Source organism: Carcharhinus amblyrhynchos, chromosome 1 (assembly GCF_965287045.1).
Source record: "Carcharhinus amblyrhynchos chromosome 1, sCarAmb.v2.hapA, whole genome shotgun sequence".
In the NCBI taxonomy this organism is placed as follows: Eukaryota; Metazoa; Chordata; class Chondrichthyes; order Carcharhiniformes; family Carcharhinidae; genus Carcharhinus; species Carcharhinus amblyrhynchos.
The window spans coordinates 31,937,313-31,958,507 of NC_137324.1; the positions used below are offsets into that span (position 1 = coordinate 31,937,313).

Sequence of the window (21,195 nt, forward strand, 5' to 3'; positions counted from 1 at the left end):
TGTTTGCTCTCCCCATACGCATTATCTCACATTTCTTTGGATTGAATTGCATCTGCCATTTTTCCACCCACTCAACCAAACTATTGGTGTAATTCTGGAGTCAACAGCTATCCTCTTCATTAGCAATTACATGGCCAATTTTTGTATCCTCTGCAAATTTTACTATCATGCCATCCACATTTAAATCTAAATCATTCACATTCTTTACAACAAAACTGCAACACTGAGCCCTATCTATTCACAAAAACATTCAACCATTTCCTTTTGTTTCTTGTCACTGAGCCAATTTTGCCACTTTTAATTGTACCACATAAGCTTTTATTTTTCTGATCAGTCTGCCATATGGAAGCTTGTCAGCTGTCTTAATAAAATCCATGTTTTCAACACCTACTGCATTACCCTCATCAATCATCCTTGTTACTTCTTTAAAAAGTGATTAAGAAGTAACAAGGATAAAAAGTAAGACACAACCTTCCCCTAATAAAATAATCTTGACTATTCCTAACTAATCCATTCCTTTCTAAGTGACAGTTTATCCTGTCTTTCAAAATTGATTCCAATAATTTCCCGCTGTCAGTCAGACCGACAGGCCTGTAATTATTTGGCCTGTCGCACACTTTTTAATTAATGGAACAACCTTAACAGACCTCCAGTCCTCTGGTACCTTGGCTGTATTTAGTGAGGACTGGAAAATGATCCTCAGAGTATCCGTAATTTCCTCCCTGGCTGCCTTTAATTGGATGGGATACGATCCATCTTGTTTGACGATGAATGCACCTTCAAATTCCTCTAACACTGCCTCTCTCACTATGCTTATTGTAACTAAAATTTTGCCACCCTCTTTAACTAGAATGTCTGCACCAGCCCTCTCCTTAGTGAAGACAGAGACAAAGTACTCATTGAAAACTTTGCCCACATCTTTTGCATCAATGCAAATGTTACCATGTACATCCTTGATGGGCATTATTCTTTTGGTTATTTTCCTGCTCTTAATGTACAGGTAAAACACCTTTGAGTTTTCTTTGACTTTATCTGTCAATATTTTCTCATATTGTCATTGCTTTCCAATTTTCTCTTTACTTCACCCTTGTAATTTCTAGGCTTTCTACGGCATCAAGCTTTTTTGTGGCTGTCATAAACTTTTTTTTTCTGCTTTACCTTTTATGATCTACCTTTTATGCTTCTGGATAATCAGGAGGCTCCAGATTTTCTTTGTTTACACTGTACCTGTGGAATCTCATTTTTGAATGCCTCCCAATGATTGACACAGTTTTCCCTTCAAGTCGCTGTATCCAGTCTTCTTTCACCAGCTCATCTCTCAGTTTAGTGGCTATGTCTGGGACATTACCCATAATTCCATCACCTGCTGTGGTGGGATTTGAACCCAGTGCATTACCCTGGGTCTCTGGATAACAAGTCAAACAACGATATCACTGTGTCACCACATCCCCGACAGATAACTTGCCTCACTTCCCAAAGCCTGCCCACTATTTACAAGGCATAAGCTGGATGAGGACAGCTCCAATAATCAAGAAGCTCAAAACCATCCAGGACAAAGTAGCTCCCTTGATTAGTAGCCCATCCGCTGCCATCATTAACATTCACCTCCTCCTCCACTGGTGCACAGTGGTATTAACGTGCACCATCTTCAAGATGTGCTGCAGCAACTCATCAAACCTTCCAAATCTGCGATCTCACCCAGAACAAAGATAACAGACACATTAGGAAACCACATGCAAACTCCTGTCCAAGTTAGACACCATCCTTACTTGCAACAATATTGCCATTCCTTCACTGTACTTGTCAAAATCTTGAAACTCACTTCTCAACAGCCCTGCTAGTGTGCTTACACCATAGGAGTTTGGGCAATCAAAGTGACAACTCACCACCAGCTCTTAGGGGCAATAAATATTGGATTTGCTATTAACACTCACGCTACAAGATGAATTAAAAAATACAATGGATAATGAATAAACTTGTCTCTGAACCACACAAGTCCAACTTTGACATTTCATTGATGGCAAAAAAATAAATTTTTTGAATCAAAATAGTGTGCATTTTTTCTCCTGTGCCATTGGATATCCTACAGATTTTACCTTACATATTCTTATTTTAGTTTACACCATAGGCCTAACAACATGGACACACATGTTCAATTGCCTGGAGAACCAGATTATAAACTACTGTCAGTGAGATAAAGAGAAACTGTCAGAAGGGTGATTAACCAGATGACAGATTGAAGGTGATTGGCAAAAGGACTAGAGGTGACTTGCAGGATTTTTTTTATGCTGTAGGTTATGATCTTAAATGCATGACCTGGAAGAGTGGTGGGCTGTCATCTTTAAAAGTTCCACGGTTATGGGGAAAGAGCAAGGAATGGAACTACTCAATACCTCTCATGAAGAACTAGCAGGGGCATGGTGGACAGACGGGCCTTTTTGACCTGTGTCACATTTGAAATGATGAACTAGAATTTAACAAAATCCCATCTTAGGGCAAACTGGTTTATTGTCCTGGAACGTTCACGAATTGGACGTTTTACCATTGAGTAATTTGCATGGCTTCTCTTTTGGGTATTATAAACTCAGTTAAATGTGCCCTGGAATAATCCCAATGAGAAATAAGCAACACAACAGATATTTGTTTACAAGAGTGGATGCACACAGTGTTTATTTTCTAAACTTTACATATACACGTTATTGAAATTTTTTTAAAAAATCATAAAACACATCTTCAGACAGGAATCTCTTCATGCCCTCCCTACATACAACCATACAGTAAGTGTACAGTTTGTTTGCTGCAGATGAATAGACTATTTGATCTTTTTTCCCCCACAATACCAACCCATCAAGGTTTTACTGTCAAACAACACCTTGGTTTGAAGTCTCCTCCATGGACTAGCATTTGTTATAATTCAGATTCAGTAGAGTAAAATCCCTCTATGGTCTTCTTGTCAGAACAAAGTCTGTTTTTCCTTAGGAGCAATTAAACTTTATTGCTTCAAACTATCAAAAATTGGAAAATAAGGTTTTGACACATATGCACCTGACATATCAGCGGGTTTACAGAGGCAGATTATATTTCAAATGCTTCCAGAAATGGGAGGTGCAGTAATGTTAAGGATTGGTTCACTCAGTTTAAAGGCATTTGATTGGGAAAAAAAGCTGGACCTATTAAAGAGCCAAAGGGAAATCTACATATAGACACAGAGGATATGGCTAATGGATTTAAGTGCTTCCCATCTGCATTCAGAAAGGAAGCAGATGATGAGATGATTACCTATTACATAAGATATATGGCACAGAAACAGGTCATTTGGCCTCTGCTGGCATTTATGAGCCTCCTCTCATCTTTCCCCATCTAACTCCATGATTGGAACCCTCTATTCCCTTCTCTCTCATATGCTTCCCTGACTTCCCCATAAACACATTTATACTAGTCATTTCCTATGGTAGAGTTCCACATTCTCAGCACTCTGAGGAAATAAGTTTCTTCTGAATTCTCTGTTGGATTCCTTGGTGATTATCTTACCTTGATGGACTCTGGTAATGCTCTTCTCCACAAAAAGTATGTCCTCTGTATTCCACTCATCAAAACCTTTCATAATTTTAAATACCTCTAATAGACCTTCAAACTATATCCACCCCAAAAGACACCATCTTATCTTTCTTGATACTTGTGCGTTTCTGGCATCACCTTTGTAAATCTTCTTCTACACTCTGTAATGTCATTAGATCTTCTTTATTAAATGATGACTAGAACTGCCCACAGTATGCTTAAGTATGGTCTAATCAACATTTAATACAGGTTTCACAATTTTTCAATTCAATCAATTTATAAACATAGCCTAGCACTTGATTTGCTTTTCCAGGGCCTTGCTAACCTGTGGCATAGCTTTTAGTGATTGGGTTATTCATAGTCTGAGATCCCTTTTTCCTCTAACTTTCTTCCAACACTGCCCACCCCAAGCAGACTCCCACCTTCAAATTAATAAGTGACCTACCTATTCTTTCTACATTTTATACTCAGAGGATAGGGATATTATAGATCGTAATAGAGATGACATACTAAAAAGACTGAAATTTGATAAGTCACATAGTCCAGTTGGAATTCATCCTAGGTTGCAGAAACAAGCAAAGGTGGAACCAGCAGAGGCATTGGTCACAGGTTTTTAATTGTCATTGGATACAGGAGTAACTGGAAGGTGATTTATGCTATATTGCTATTCAAAAGTGGGGAGGATTAAATCAAGAACATACCATTCAGTTTAACATTTGCAGTGGAGAAAGATTTGGGAATCATTATCATGAATAAAACAAATTTTCATTCGTTTGATCAAAGAGGGCCAGCATGGATTTGTTAATGACAAATAAGAGGTGGAATTCTTTTAAAAGGTAACACAGAAGGTTAAAGATACCGTAACAACTTGACAAGGTGGTTAAAAAAGTACGGATTTCTTGGGTGCATAAATACACGCATAGAAATCATTCTAGAACCTTATAAAATCACTGATGTAGCCGCATCAGTGGATGGAGCATTTGGAGAACTGTCAGGAGTCTTAGAAAGATCACAGAGGATGCTTAACAGGATGTTGCCAGTGATTAAGAACTTCAGTGGTGGTCAGAGATTGGAAAAGTTAAGACTGGTCATCTTGAAACAGCACTATTTTTCTCTGATCTGGGAAGGGTGATGGGAGGTGATTCTATAAATAATTTTTAACGGGAATTGACTGTGCATTTGAGGGTGAGGGTGGAGAGGTTACAGCCAAAAAGCACAATTGTGGGACTAAACACAATTGCTCTTTTAAAGGGTAAGCAGAGACATGACATGCTGAAAAATTCTATGGTTCCATGTTCAGTATCTCGCAATCTGAAACAAAAGCAAAATATATTGGATATGGAAAACCTGAAATAAAATCAGAATACTGGAACTACGGTAACCTTGGCCCCCATGTTTCTATTTTTCTTTGCTGGTTTTGGTTTTACTCTAATTTCTGAGCGGTTCATCATTTTACCATTACATCCTCTGGAGATATTTTCTTTACTTATCCCATTACATTGTCGCTTTGGCCTTGCATAGAGTTGTACAGCACAGCAAGAGAGGACCTTTGATTCATTATGTCTGTGTCCGCCAAACACGTATTTTAATCCCATTTTCCACACTTGGTCCCGAGCTTTGTATTGTTATTTCCCAACTTAAATCTGAACCATGCCTTCCCTTTTGCTCTTGTTTCTACTCCCCCTCTGCTCTTTCATGCTTAAAGTTATTACATTTCTAACTTTTCCCAGTTCTGATGAAGGACTGTTGATCTGAGACGTTAACTCTGTTTCTTTCTCCACAGATGCTGCTAGACCTAGTATTTCAGCATTTTCTATTTTAACTTCTGTCCTGAGTTGTTAGGGTGGTGATGCCAAGGGAGGTGCCAAAGTCACTATGGAAGAACAACCCCTGGCATGCAAAATTCCAGCCAGCCTTATGTGCGTGCATCTACAGAAGAGGCTAAACCCTTAACTGGGGGTGGGGTGCACATTCAACCATTACAGAAACACTATTCTCCAAATATTCACTACTGAATGTTTTCTTCACTCTGCTCACTCAGGCAAATGGGAAGGTAAAAAATAAGTTGTTCTCAACGTTATTATTAGGATCTCAGCAATATGTGACAGTGAGTGCATAAAATATTCATACTGAACAGCGGTTAGAGAGATTGGCCTTCTAAACTCGTATTATTCCAAGGGAGAACACTTTGAGATCCATAAAACTCGAAAAGTCATTTGTGGTGCCTGGTCTAGTGTCAAGTTAGGTTTAATCACACAGGAAGCATACTATGCTGCCTTAAGTGCAACATCCACTGTGGAATATTGGTACCAGGGTGTGAAGTCCATCTGCTGACAGCACTTCTGTGGCCAAGACTAACTCATTTCTCCATCGTTTTCCCAAGTTCTTTCCTGAATTTCTCAGCAGTGTATTTGAAAATAAACAATTTGAAGGAAATGACAGACTTGAGAAGTTTGGGGACCTTTCATTCAGCTGCTTTTCCAATAGAAATAAACTAAAGCTGTAATATGAAAACAAAATGTTTAAATCAAAGGCGCTGAAGTTCCTTGGCCTGCCTGGGATGGTTCAGCAGCCCAAATCATGTCTGCACAGAAATATGGCAGGGTCAGTCTCTGTTGAAGATCTAGCAGCAAAGCTTCTGTCTGTCCCTGAAGTCTTGGCAATGAAAAAGGCAGGTCCACTCAGATAATATCATTTCTGACAGCTCTCGCCCCGAACTCCAAATACATTGTATTCCATACCCCGAAGAAACAAATTGGGTCCCATTATAGTGTTTCTGGCTTGGACCATGTCTTGGGAGACATCAGAAAAATTACAGGATGCCAAATTTCAATTAAGCCTCTGATACTAGGGACTGATTCAATTTGACAGAATATTTGAAGTGGTTCTACAGATTTTGCTCTCAAATATTACATCGATATAGAGTTCCAAAGAGCTGATACTGTTGTGATTCTTAACTTATTCAGAATTGTCTTAGCTCACAAATTGTGGCGCGTCGATACCTCCTTCAAATGACACAACGCAACATCAATTCCATCGAGCTTATAGTAGCGGGAGGAAGATTAAGGAACAATGTCTCATCCAAATGCTAAATGTTGATCCTGTGTTGAAGAGGGAAGCAAAGGGAGAAGGGGGGATGACAAGATCTCATACACTGTGGCTGTGTGGTGATGTATTAGATGGTGGAGTTTTATAACCTTTCCTGTATCTTGTACATTTGAACAGAACTTTTCCTTTTTGGACGTCCTGATGGCTCAATAAGTTGCGTGCATGACTTGTGCGCACGCTTGAAGTCCTTCTCACACCCAGCAAGTTTATGTGACCATTCTTCTGTGTGCACAGGCTGGTGTTGGGGAAGATTTGATGAGTTTTTGAAAACTTTTCCACATCCAATACAATGATAGGGGCTGGCACCTGTATTGACGTGATGTGTCACTAGCATGCTGGAGCCCTTGAACCTCTTTTCACATACAGAACATAAGTATGGCCTCTCTCCTGTGTATGTGTGCTGATTCTTGAACTCCTGGTGGTTGAACTCCTGCTTGCGTGTGGAACACTGATATGGCTTCTTCACATTATGTGTACACTTGTGGATCATTAGGTTGTGTGACTGACGGAACATTTTGCTGCAGTTGGTACATTTATATGGCAGCTCTCCCATATCAGTCTGCTGGTGTTTCACCAAACTGGAGTCCTGCTTCATCTCTTTCCCATGTTCGAATGGTTTGTCTCCTGTGTGCGTGCGGCGGTGAGTCACCAAGTGGCGGGACAGCTGGAATCCCTTCCCACATGTGCCACATTTATAGGGCCTCTTGTCAGCATGTGTTCGCTTGTGCATCACCAATGTGGATGACTGGCTGAACTCTTTTCCACAGGTTGTGCATTGAAATGGCTTCTCTCCTGTGTGTGTGCGCTGATGTGACACTAGATGGTGAGAATAAGTAAACCCTTTGTCACACATGTTGCACTTAAATGGCTTCTCACCACTGTGAATACGCTTGTGCCTGGAAAGATTTGACGAGTCATTGAAACTTTTTCCACAGTCGGAGCATTTGAATGGTTTTTCTCCTGTGTGAGTGATCTCATGTTTACGAAGGCTGGATGGGTGATTGAATTCCTTCTCACAGACACGGCATTTGAAAGGTTTCTCGCCTGTGTGAACCAAGAGGTGCAATTTGAGGTGCGAATACTTGTTAAAGCTCTTACCGCACTCTGAGCAGATAAAGAGCTTCAGTTTATCTCGGGAACGCTGCCGACGGTCTGGCCCTTTGGAGCAATTTAAATTGATCCCTTTTTGGCAGATCTCAGTTGACTGAAGAGCAGAGTCTGATTCCTGAGTGTTCTCCATTGGTATTGTCAGAACCTCCTAAAACAAGACAGGCCACAATTACAGTTTTTCACAAGTTACAGTAGTTCCTAATTATTACCATCACTGATTACAGTGTAGGATGATTAATACATGTTAAGAGTGTTGCCCAATTACAGTTATGGGGGACTGTTCCACTCATTAACTGTTTTCTTTTGTTAATCTTTTCCTTCCCTTCCCCCAACACCCAATCAGGCATTTTGATTTTTGTTATTGTCACATGTATTAGCATACAGTGAAAAGTATTTTTTCTTGAGCTCTGTACAGAAAAAGCATACTGTACATAGAGAAGGAAAGGAAAGGGTGCAGAATATAGTGTTCTTAGGACACCAGTCATCCTCCATTACCTTGGCAAATCAGGTATCCATTCTTTATGTGTTTGAATGAATAGCCTTTAGAGCTATCACCGAGCACAGCTACCATGTTCAGTTAGGAAAAGCTCAAGACCAGCAGGATCATGGGAACATAATTACCTCCAATGTCACACACCATTCAGACATATATTGCTGTTCCTCATAAGAAGGGGGTGACACGGTGCTACAGTGGTTAGCACTGCTGCCTCACAGCACCAAGGACCTGGGTTCGATTCCTGGTTTGGGTCACTGTCTGTGTGGAGTTTGCACATTCTCCCTGTGTCTGCATGGGTTTCCTCCAGATGCTCCAGTTTCCTCCTGATTTTTGTGCTACTCCACTAGTTTTGAAACGTGAATATGCTCCTTTATACCTGCTTTCTGCTTCCTGTCCATTAACTGAATCACCATCCATAATATATGACTTCCAATTCTGAATCTTACCTTGCATATTAAACTCTTACATGGCACCTTATCAAATACTTCTTGGAAATTGAATATACCACAGCTTCTTTTACTATACCAGTTACATCCTTAAAAAAACTCCACTAAATTTGAAAAAAAATTCCCTTTGTAAAACCATTTTGACTTTGTCTGATAATACTCTGACTTTCTAAGTCCATTGCTAATACTTCCTTAATGACAGGTAGCACCGTTGTACAGGAAGCTATTCAAGTGCAGAGGAACAAAAACAAATGTAGTGGTACTAAGGGATAGTATAGTGAGGGTTTGCTTCTCTGCAGCAAAGAGTGAGAACCAGAAGGCTGCCTGCCTAGTGCCAGAGTTCAGGACATCTGCTCAGGATGGGACAGGATCCTGCTGTGGGAGGGAGAGGGACCTGCTGTGGGTTTGACATATTAAATACGAGGAGCTAGGTGCAACTTAGCGCACGGTGATGCAGTGATTAGCGCTGCTGCCTCACAGCTCCAGGGATCCAGGTTTGATACTGGCCTTGGTCTGTGTGGCATTTGCATGCTCTCCCTGTGTCCACATGGGTTTTCACCATGTGTTCTAGTTTCTTCTCACAATCCAAAGACATGCAGATTAGGTGGACTGGCCACAGTAAATTGCCCCTCAGTTTGATTGTGTGAATTTGTGCACTGCGGTGGACGATCATCCCATGCTGGGTGGAACGTGCCCAATGTCTGTCAGGATAGACTCCAACTCCCTGTGACCTTGAATTGGAGTACGTGGTTAAGGGACAAGCGAACCTCGAAGTTATAATCGAACCACATGCAAACTGGCATAGGGTAAATAAGATGAACATATGGTTCAAAGACTGGTATGGAAAGAGTGAGTTCTGGTACAAAACATTAATAAGGCCACACTTGGAATACTGTGTACAGTTCTGGTCACCCTATTATAGAAAAGGTTAAACTGGAAAAGAGTGCAGAAAAGATTTACTAGGATGCTACCGGGACTTAATGGATTGAGTTATAAAGAGACGCTGAATAGACTGTAACTTTTTTCCCTGGAGTGTAGGAGGCTTAAGGGTGATTTATAGAGGTCTATAAAATAGAGGGGCATTGATCAGCTAGATAATCAATGTCTTTTCCCATATGTAGGACAGTCTAAAACTAGAGGACATAGGTTTAAGATGAAAAGGGAGAGGTACAAATGGGTCCAGAGGGACAATTTTTTCCACAGAGCTGCCAGACGTAGTAGTAGAGGCTGGTATAATTTTGTCTTTTAAAAAGCATTTAGACAGTTACACGGGTAAGATTGGTATAGAGAAATATGGGCCAAACGTGGGCAATTGGGAGTAACTTACTTGTAAAAATTGGGCGGCATGCTGTAAACCATGATTCTGTGGTACTTGGGGCACTGGTACCAGTACTGGGGAAAGTGAATCTGTACTGTTGGGATGGTCTACCATTGAACCATGCTAGGACTGATGTTCCAGAGACAGCTGCGTAACTAGGAAAGTAGAAAGTTTTAAACCAGAGAGTGGGGTCAAAGGATAAAAACTGGTAAGATGTGGTAAACCAAAACAAGACAAGAAAAGTATTAGTATGGGAAATGATAAAGAGGATGTGACAGGAAGGGATAGAGAACACTAATCTATCTTACAAATACTTTGTACATTCAAATCATGAGTCTTTTATTTTATTTTTCTGTAACCACTGTTTTGATTGGACCTTAATTTTTGGTACCCTGTTACCATTAAACACTGTCCCTTCTTGTTCCACTATGCCAGCCTTTATCCAAATAACTACACTGCTCAACTTTTTTTTCATTTCCTTTCTTCCCTTCACCTCTGCTTTTTGTTTGAAGTCCTATCCACAGCCCTAGTTATATACTTCACCAGGACACTGCTTCCAGCCTGGTTTAAGTGAAACCCATCCCAATGGAACTGCTCCCTCCTTCCCCCAGTACTCTATGAGTCCCTTCTCACACCATTTTTTGAATCACGTGTTTAAGTCTTGAATCTGTTTGACCCTGTAGCAATTGCCACATCACTCAGATGACAATCTAGAGTTTATTACCTTTGAAGTTCTGAGTTCTTATTTGGATCCTCCTCTTCAAACACTCTGAACAGGCCATCAATCCTGCTTTTACCCACGTAGTTGATTTATGTGTGGGCCTGGCCAAGTTGATTCCCCCAGCCCACCCAGCTCATCTGTAGCTCAGATTTGTTAAACTGGGCTGCAGACAGGCACCACCCAACCTTTGCAATACCCAGTAATGGCTCCCAAACATGAAAGTTTTAGTTAATCAAATGGGTGTGACTACCTCCAGGTCACATGGGCACTTCTGCCTCAATGCCAGGAACCTTGGTTCAATTCCAGTCTTGGGTGACTGTGGAGTTTGCACGTTCTGCCCGTGTCTGCATAGGTTTCCTCCAGGTACTCTGGTTTCCTCACACAGTCCAAAGATGTGCGGGTTAGGTGCACTGGCTATTCTAAATTGACTCTAGCATCAGAGGGATTAGCAGGATAAATACAATCGGGTTACAAGAATAGACCTGGTTGGGATTTTGGTCAGTACGCACTCAACAGACTGAATGCTCTCCTTCTGTATTGTAAGTATTCTATGAACAATTTCCAGGTAACTTTCTCCCTCCTGATGCTCTGTGATGTCTGCAGCTTAGACTCCAGCTCAACATCTCTGAGCCAAAGTTTCTGAAACTGCAGAATATCATTGCAGGTATGTTTTCCCAAGATCACAATGCTCTCCATAAACCCCCACATACTTCAGTTATGGCATATCACATGCCCTGCCATCTACTCATACTCATTTGATCAGTTAATTAATTACTATTTTGATAAAGTTGTTGTACCAATATCCTGGAATTTCCAACACTACACCATTAGCGGAGCAGCATCACTGACAGCACTCCCTGAGCTTATGAAAACTCATAATCAGCTACTAAGGACAATGAAGTGCAGTTTTGCCCCCAATATCAGTGGCACAGTGCTTAGCATGGTGTTTACAGGTGCTCATAGGAGAGGTGCATGGAGCATTCCTCTCGCCCACCAGAAGTAACAAAATCACAAAAGAATACAATGCCCATGGTGATACATGGACAGCACAGTGGTTAGCACTGCTACCTCACAGCACCAGGGACCCAAGTTAGGTTTTTGGCTTGGGTCACTGTATGAAGTTTGCACATTCTCCCCGTGTCTAAGTGGGTTTCCTCCAGGTGCTCCAGTTTCCTCCCACAGTGCGAAAGATGTGCTGGTAGGTGTATTGGCCATGTTAAATTCACCCTCAGTGTACCCGAACAGGTGCTGGAATGTGGCGACTAGGGGATTTTCACAATAACTTCATTGAGCTGTTAATAATATGAGCCTACTTGTGACACTAATAAAATAAACTTTAAAACATCAGCCACATCCCAAGAGTAAATTCAGATTAAAAAAAGACTTCACATCCTAGGGACAACAATGTGATGAAAGTGCAGCCGGAGTGGGTTTTTATGGTGAGAGGAGGTAAGGGATAGTTGACACAGACATATCTAGCAGCAGCTCCGTGAGCAGGGGGGATTCCCTGAGCACTGCCCCGGGATCTGGGCACTCAGTATGGGCCTGGCCTGAAGGTCTCAATGGGGAAGGTGCGGGCAGGGCCCGCAATCCCTCTTTGTGCTGCACTGAGGCCTAAGCCATGTGTTGGAGCCCGGTAAAGTTATAGGGGCTGGTCCGGAGTGGACAGCCTGTGTCCACCCCACTGCCCGCCGTCCAATCCCGGCCAAAGTGACCGGAAAGCGGCTAAAATGGCGGAGCCCGCACACTGCCAGATGGTGGAGCAGGTACACTGCTTCCCGATTGGAATTAAAACCCTCCTCAAACCGCCGCTGCCGCTCCCGAATATACCCCCCCCCTCTTCCCCGCCGCAGCCTGTGCCCAGGCCCCACTTACCCGGGGTCACGGTCTCACCGCCTTCACACCAACTCCCCTTTCCCGGCGCCTCCCCACAGCCAGAGATCAACCAGGCTGCGCGCGCAACGGCCAGCCCCGGCTCCCCCAGATAGGGGGCTGGCAACCGCGCGGAGCAGCCTGGGAGTGAGGAGCCGCCACTAGAGCCTGGGCGTGAGGAGCAGGTATTACAGACTGGAGGGTGAGGAGTTGCTTGTCCAACCAGGAGAGTGAGGGGCAGCCTGTCCAACCTGAGGAGTGAGGGGCATCGTGTCCATCTGGGAGTGAGGAGCAGCCACTATAGCCTTGGGGGGATGGGGATGGGGATGGGGGTGGGGGGTGGGGTAAGGAGCAGCCACACAGCCGGGGGGGGGGGGGGGGGGGCGGTGGTGGGTGAGGGTGAGGAGCAGCCACTACAGCCGGGGGGGGGGGGGAGGAGCAGCCTCCCCAGTTTGGGAAGTTTTCTTGTAATGTGTGCAGTGGTCACCAAGCCAGGCAACAGCTTCTGCAGTTTATAAATGGAACTCTCTGAGCCCTGCACAGAATTATGTCAGGGGGCATTTTTAGTGATGTGAGTTATTAATTGGGATGCACCACAGCTGCAGTCTGGATTCCCTGCAAGGCTCCACTTGTGCAAATTTGCTGCACAAAGGCCTTGGCCAGTGTGAAAATGGTTGAGGAGTGGCCAATGTGAGTGTGGTAGGTTGAAGCTGGGTGGGCAGGCTGTGGAATCCATGATGAGGAAATGTTTCTTTATGGTGGTATGTTGGTTTCATTGCTGTTTTGCCAAGGCTCACTCGTCTTAGCCATACAGTCTGGCATGATGGGAGGAGAACACTAGGTGCATTGGTTAGGTCCTCATGTAGCAGCAGATTTGGGTTGATGTAAATGTTTTCCAGGAGCTTTCTTTTGCAACCTCATGTAAGGGGGTGGGATGTTGCTCAGGACTGGGAGCCAGGGGAGTTGAGTTGATTGGAGGGTACCCACTGTGATATGCATTGTTGTGTTGAACTGGGCATCTACAAGACTGGTACATGGTGAGTTGCACCATGCTTGTGCACAGTATTCTGCACTCAGATAGACAATGGCAAGAACTGAAGCATTGAGCATCTGTATCCCATGAAGAGCCAGCAGGTTTGCTGAGGAGATTGTTTCACATTTTGAACTTTGCTGCTGCCTCGTTCGGATGTTTTTGTATGTCAGTGTTCAGTTAAGGGTAACATTGAGATAAATGATGTTGTTCGTGAATCAGTCTCTTGCTATTCATGGAGATGTTGATATCCCTCTTGGCAAACGCATTGTGAAAGTGGAATACACTTGAGACTGTTTTGTTACTGCTGGGCTGAAGGTGCCATGTCTTACAATAATTGGCCAGCTTTGCAACATCATTGTTTGGTGTTGCCTCTAGTTTAGAAAATGCTTAAGCCTGAAAAGGACAGCAGGTATTGTCAGCACAGATGAACTTCTGAGGCAGAGTTGGAGGCAGGTATTGAGATTGAAAGGTTTGGGGTAAAATATATCCCTGGTGAAGCCTGTTGGGTGTTTCCTCTGGGTGTTTGTCTCATCATCCATGTGCACCCTTTACTTTCTATCTCAATGTAATAGTTTGATGGTATCAGTAACCCATGACTGGAAGACTCTTGAGATTAAGTTGTGCTAGATTGTGCTGTATGCTGCAGTGAGGTTGAGAAAGATAACGTCAATAAGATCACCTTTCATTCTTCTAAACTCCAATGAGTACAGGCCCAGCCTACTCACCTTTGCTTCCTAAGAAAATCCCTCCTATTTGCCTTCTCTATTACCTGCTGAAATTGCATGCTAGCTTTTATGTGATTTATACACACAAACATCCAAATCCCTCTTGCTTCAGCTTTCTGCAGTCTCTCTCCATTTAAATAATACTCAGCTCCTTTATTCTTCCTACCAAAGTGCATAATTTCACAATTTCCTATATTATGTTCCATCTGCCAAGTTTTTGCCCACTCACTTGTATACATTCTTCTATAAATTCTGTTTGTCATCCTTACTACTTGTCTTCTCATGTATTTTTGTGTCATCCACAAACTTGGCAATAGTACATTCACTTCCCTCGCCCAAGTCATTAAGATGTATTTAAATAATTGTGGTTCCAGCACTGATCCCTGTAGCACTCCATGAGTTCTAGCTTGCCATCCTGAAAATGCCTCTCTGATCCCAACACTCTGTCTTCTATCAGCTAACTTATTCTCTATCTATGCTAATATATCACTCCCAACACCATAGGCTTATATCTTAAATACTTTTTTTGCGATACCTTATTGAACACTTTTTGGAAATCAAAATATATTTCACCTTATACATCAGTAGCAGGAGGTTTTCTTACCAGCGTTTGATTAAATATCATGAGACTTCATGGGGTTTGAAGTTAATGTTAGGACTTCCAGGGCAAATCCCTCCCAACTGAATATGATAGTGTTGGTATCAGATCCCACATGGATTTGTCTTGCATTAGGATAAAGCATACCCAGGATGATGATGGAGGGGTTTGGATCATAAGTCTGGATTTTCTGCCCCCTGCCATGGCAGAATCCAGCAATTAGTGGGGCAGGAAAATCCCATCCATGGGTTGTAAAGTATGATTCAGTCTGTGCTTAACTACTAAGTGGGACAGTTCCCCCAATTTTGGCACAAATATGCAGTTGTTAGTGAGGAGAAATGTTCAGGGTTGACAGATATCTATTTAAAAGGGTTGCATGGTTGCTTTAAGAGCTGATCATTTGGTGGTGATGTTATTAGGTGTTTGTAGAGCTGCTGTTTTACTTTCAGATTGTACTTGTGCGGTGCAGAGAACAATAAATTTATATTCATATTGAGATTCAATAAATCTTTTGTTACTTTGAATCCATGTGTGCAAACCACGTTCTTTTTGTTAAAATCCACAACCCTTAATATAGTTAGGACATTGATACTGGTGCTGCTGTACCTTTCATTCCTGAAACTACATACCAACAAACCTGAAGCACCTTCCTTTAAAAATAGCTGCTGTGATTTTAAGGATATACATGGATGATATTGTGCCATTAAAAGGTTACATCGTGGTCAACGTAGAGTTGAGTGGACAAACAGCAGCGTTGCCTTTCCGTGTGGTCTGTTGTAATTTTCCAGTTCTATTTGGGAGATCACGGTTGAATAAGATAAAACTTAACTGGAGTGCTTCAACAAACATGTTGATGTCAAAAGATATATATAACATCTTTTGGATAAATGCAAGAGCATACTCAAAGAGACACTGGACTCAATGTAGGGAGTTCAAGTGAAACTCAGGATAAAGCCTGTCAACCAAAAAGTCTCAAAGCCAGAAGAGTGCCATATGCAATTTGCCCCAAGGTTAATTTCAATCCAGAGCTACCATTACTGCTTGCTTGTGATACTTCATCTTATGGAATAGGGACAGAGTTTTCACATACTTACACCTTTGGGAGCAGAATAACCAATAGCTTTTTCTTTGCATACTCTGATTAGTGCTGAATTTAACAATACTCCACTAGGTAAAGAAGCATTGAGTAAAGATTTTGGTATACAAAGGTTTCATCATTATTTATATGGTTGTTATTTCATATTACTGACTGTTTATTGATCCTTAACTGCCATTTTTTAGCAGTACCATCGTTTGCAACTAGTCAATTGCAAAGATGGTCACTGATGTTATATGCACATTCTTACGATATAAATTATCAATCAGAATGCTTTGCAAATGCTGATGCGTTGTCATGCTTACCTTTATCTATTGTGTAGATGTCACCAATTAGTTTTGCTAATATTCTTTATTTTTCAATTGTAGATCATTTGATTGTGACAACTTCTCAAGTTCTGAGATATACCAGAAATGATCCGTGATTGGGAAGGTGATGGATATGGTACTGAAAGGAACAATAGCTGGAACACATCGTATGCATCCTGATTTTTAAGTCATATGTGTCAAAAAACCTTGAGCTGACTGTCCGAGGTGGGTGTTTATTGTGGGGAATCTGAGTGATCATTCCTCCTAATCTGTTGGAAGTGTTCTTGAACAGTTATATGAAGGATATCCTGGTATAGCCCACATGAGGGAATTAGCACTTAGTTACTTTGATGGCTTGGGTTTGAATGCTCAGATTGAAGAAAAAGTGGGAGTTTAAATCCAGTGCACAAATAAGAAATACGCCACGGTTGTTTCCTTTACATCCTTAAGCGTAGACTAAAATGCCATAGCAATAATTACAAGTAGTTTTGCTGGTCTGTTTGAGAGTTACATGTTCTTAGTCATTATTGATGTACACTCAAAGTGGCCAGGAGTTGTTATCATGAGATCTACTACAACTGAACAAATAGTTGAAAAACATGACAACATTTTTGCAAGACATGGTAAACCACAATAGGTTGTTAGTAATAATGGTTCACAGTTTACTTCACAACAGTTTGAAGATCTCAAAGTAAATAGTATTCAGCATAGATAATCTGCATCTTCATCATCCATCAACCAAAGGATTAGCTGATTTATAAAATCCTTAAAATCTTATTTAAAAACCACAAAAGAGCATTCATTATTGTTGTGTGAATAGCTTTTTGGCATCTTCAAGAAAGTACTCATGCAACTATCCAAAGTTCACCTCCATTGCTAGTATTAGAATAGAAAGTTGAGAACTATGTTTGGATTATTTTTGCCTCCAATAACTTCAGGGTCATTACCGCGTCAACAATAATCTGAAATTGCTAAATGGGCAGTGAGGACAAAACAGTGCTCACTTCAACAAAAGATAGAGTGTGAGCTCGTAATTATGTCACGAGTGAGAAATGGGCACCAGCCATAGTTTTAACGAAAACGGGTCCAATTGCTGAAATGGTTTGAACTGAAGATTAACTAATTTGGTGATGCTATGCTGACCAATTGTTTTAATCTTGAAATGATTTATCAGAATCATCTCCAGAAGAACCAACTTTATCAGGCCCTAGTGTTGTGAATACAACTACAGAAGACTTAGTTGAATCTGAGTTGCCTGATGTATATATTTATGGTACTACACCATATACGAATGATGCAGAATTAGTTCTTAGAGAGGAAGTGTCTACTGAAGTCTCAATTCATACATCTAGGGTCAAGGACATCCAAATTCCAGAATGTTGCATCGAAGCAAAGAGGAATAGGTGTCCTCATGATTGACTTTTTTATTGACTGCATATAATGATACGTGTCTAAAGTATTATTGATCCTATATATATCACAGTAATTTGTTGTCATAACCACAGAAGGGGGAGGGATGTTATATTTAGAAGGGTTGCATGGTCACTTTAAGACCTGATCACACAATTTGATGGTGATGTCATTAGAGTGTTTGCCAAAGCTGCTGTGTTACTTTCAGTTTGTACTCTGCAGTGCCGAGAACAGCTCTTCAATAAATCTGTTCTTGTTATATTGAATCCACTTGTGCAAACCACCATTGTGTCAGTGTCAAGTGACTTAAGGGAGGCTTCGAGTGTGTCTTTGAATCGTTTCTTCTGCCCTCCATGAGAGCGTCTTCCAACAGAGTTCCCCAAAAAGGAGCTGCTTGGGTATGCGCTCGCCTGACACATGGATATGACCTGCCCACCGGGTCTGCGCTCCCATCAGCAGGACTGATGGTAGACTTGCTCTAGAGAGAACTTCAGTGTCTGGTACTTTGTCTTGCCATCTGATGCATAATGTTCTGCAAAGACAAGTCATGTGGAAATGATTGAGCTGTCAATCATTAGGGAGGCTAAGATGGCAACAAATTCAGAAAAGGAAGATAATGAGTTGAAATGGAAGTTGAAAACACTGTGGGCGAGAAGTCATTTGGTGTAGAGGCTGAGAAAGGAAAGCAGTGAAAATGTCTTGTGGTAAAATATTTAGTGTACTTGAGCAGGCAGTAGAGGTAAAAGCAGTAGAAACAAGGTGAGATGCTCAACAGCAAAACATTCCAGGAGTGTGGATAGTCACTCGTGTGATCTGGTGGTAAGTATCTCACTGTTACCACAATGTTAAGCAAGAGCAATTGACAGAAGATACAGTGATAATACTTTGTCCTGTATGGGAAAGGGGCAAAGTGTCATCACCCCTCACGCTTCTGTTAAGGTCATCATATCAATGAGCCAAACACAATAAGTTCACAGATGGAAAAATAATGGTTAATTTTCAATAAAGTACTGACTGGCAGTAATTCACATTTACTACATCAATAAGAGTATAGACTGAAATTACTCAGTTAATGGTAGGGCATTGGGGACAATTACAGGACAAAGAGATCTGAGGGTACATGTTCATAGCTCCTTGAAAGTGGAGTCACAGGTGGACAGAGTGGTGAAGAAGACATTCAACATGCTTGGTTTCATTAGCCAGAACATTGAATACAGGAGTTGGGACATCTTGTTGAAGTTGTTTAAGACATTGACAAGGCTACACTTGGAATACTGAGTACCGTTCTGGTCACCCTACTATAGAAAGAATATTATTAAACTAGAAAAGGAGAGGCTGGATAGACTGGGACTTTTTTCCTCTGGAGCGTAGAAGGCTCTATAAAATAATGAGTATAGATCAGCTAGATAATCAATATCTTTTCCCAAAGATATTGCCTATATGGCACAGGTTTAAGGTGAGAGTGGAGAGATGCAAAAGATTCCTGACGGCAATATTTTTCATGCAGAGGGTGGTGACCGTCTGGAACAAGATGCCACAGGTGGTAGTAGAGGCAGGCACAATTTTGTCCTTTACAAACCATTAAGACAGTTACGTGGGTAAGATGGGTATAGTAGGATTTGGACCAAATGCAGGCAATTGGGATTATCTTAGAGGTTTAAAAGAGGGCAGAATGGACAAATTGGGCTGAAAGGCCTGTTTCCATGATGTAAACCTCTATGACTCCACAGGAATTTCAATCATTCTGCAAAGGATACTCAAAGCTATTGGCCCTGACAATATTCTGGCAATAGCACTGAATAGTTCTGCTCCAGAATGGACCATACCCCTAGGCAAGCTGTTCCATTACAGCTACAACAGTAGCATCTACCCAGTAATGTGGAAAATTGCCCAGGTATGTCCTGTACACAAGAAAGAGGACAAATCCAACATGGCCAGTTACCATTTCATCTACCCTAGATCATAAGTAAAATAATGGAAGGGGTCATCAACAATGCTATCAAGTGGTACTTGCTGAACAATAACTTGATCACTGATGCTCAGTTTGGAACACAGCTCCGAACTCCATAGAAACATAAAAAATAGGTCATGTGGCCCTTCTAGACCGCTCCACTGTTGAATATGATCATGGCTGATCCTCCATCTCAACACCATGCTCCTTTACTCTTCCCAGAGCCCTTAACAGCATTAGCGTCTAGAAAACTATTTTCTTCTTAAACATTCAGCGACTTGGCCTCCAGAATCTTCTGTGATAGAGAACTCTACAGGTTCACCACCCTCTGAGAAAAAATTTCTCATGATGTGGGTATGCCGGCGTTGGACTGGCATAAACACAGTAAAAAGTCTGACAACACCAGGTTTTAGTCCAACCTATTTATTTGATAACATACTCACAAGCTTTCGAGGGGACTGCCTCTTCGTCAGGTGAATGGAGAGTTCTGGCCTCAGTCAGAGCATATAAAGCACAGTTTAGAGATTACTGATTAAAATGCGAATCCTTACACCTAACCTGCTGTTCAAGACCAATTTCTCCTCAGAGATACTTCAGTCTTAAATGATCTATTCCTGAGTGTTCTTGACCAACCCGGCCAGAGAAAACAACCACCTTGTCAGAATTTTACATGTTTCAATGAGGTCCCCTCTCAATCTTCTAAACTTGTGAACACAGGGCCTGGTTGACTCAATCTTTCCTAACAAAATAAGCCTGTCATCCCAGAAATCAGTTCATTTTGCTGATTGCAGCCTTGGTTCAAACATGCATTAAATAACTAAACTCCAGAGATGCCTGCACTCCCTCTATGGCAAACATATCCTTTCTTAGGTAAGGAGACCAAAACTGCACACAATATTTCAGACATATGGTCTGTATAGCTGCAGTGAGGCATCTTTGCTCCTGTATTCAAGTCTTCTCGCAATGCAGGCCAACATTCAATTGGCTCATTAGCCTATGTTTGAACCAAGGCTGTAATGAGCTGAACTCTGGAGCAAATGGGAAAGCTCTCCACCGATTGGAGTCATATCATATTTATGGACGAAAAGGGATTGGTTTAGGTTAGTGGGTCATTGTTTTGTAACTGGTCGGCGCAACATCGTGGGCCGAAGGGCCTGTTCTGCGCTGTAATGTTCTATGTTGTTCTATGTTATATCTGGCAAAAAGAAAGACAGTTTTGATTGTTAAAGGTTAATCATCTCAGTTCAAGCACATTACTGCAGATGTTCCTGAGGGTAGTATCCCACACCCAGCCATCTTCAGCTACTCCAATGACCTTCCTCCCATGGAATGTTCATGGCACATGGGAGGAAAAGTTGATGTGGCTATTAATATAAAACATCCAGGATCTTTGGTTTTACAGGTAATGTTATGTTAAATCATTTTTAAAAGAAAAAAGTACTGCA

The 21,195-nt window shown here is 41.7% G+C and overlaps 1 protein-coding gene across 2 annotated transcripts; it reads right to left on the minus strand.

Moving 5' to 3' along the window:
• Positions 1-2,658: 2,658 nt before the first annotated feature.
• Positions 2,659-12,706, minus strand: LOC145354995 (uncharacterized). 2 transcript variants are annotated; one of them, XM_080206774.1, is made up of 2 exons: positions 12,633-12,706; positions 2,659-7,924 (listed from the first exon to the last, which is right to left on the minus strand). In XM_080206774.1, exon 2 carries the CDS (start codon positions 7,904-7,906, stop codon positions 6,749-6,751), a length of 1,158 nt encoding a protein of 385 aa, XP_080062900.1. In that variant the 5' UTR covers positions 7,907-7,924; positions 12,633-12,706; the 3' UTR covers positions 2,659-6,748. The 2 variants fall into 2 exon arrangements, with proteins under 2 accessions (XP_080062900.1, XP_080062989.1); XM_080206863.1 differs by lacking the exon at positions 12,633-12,706 and adding an exon at positions 10,761-10,854.
• Between the last annotated feature and the right edge of the window lie 8,489 nt (positions 12,707-21,195).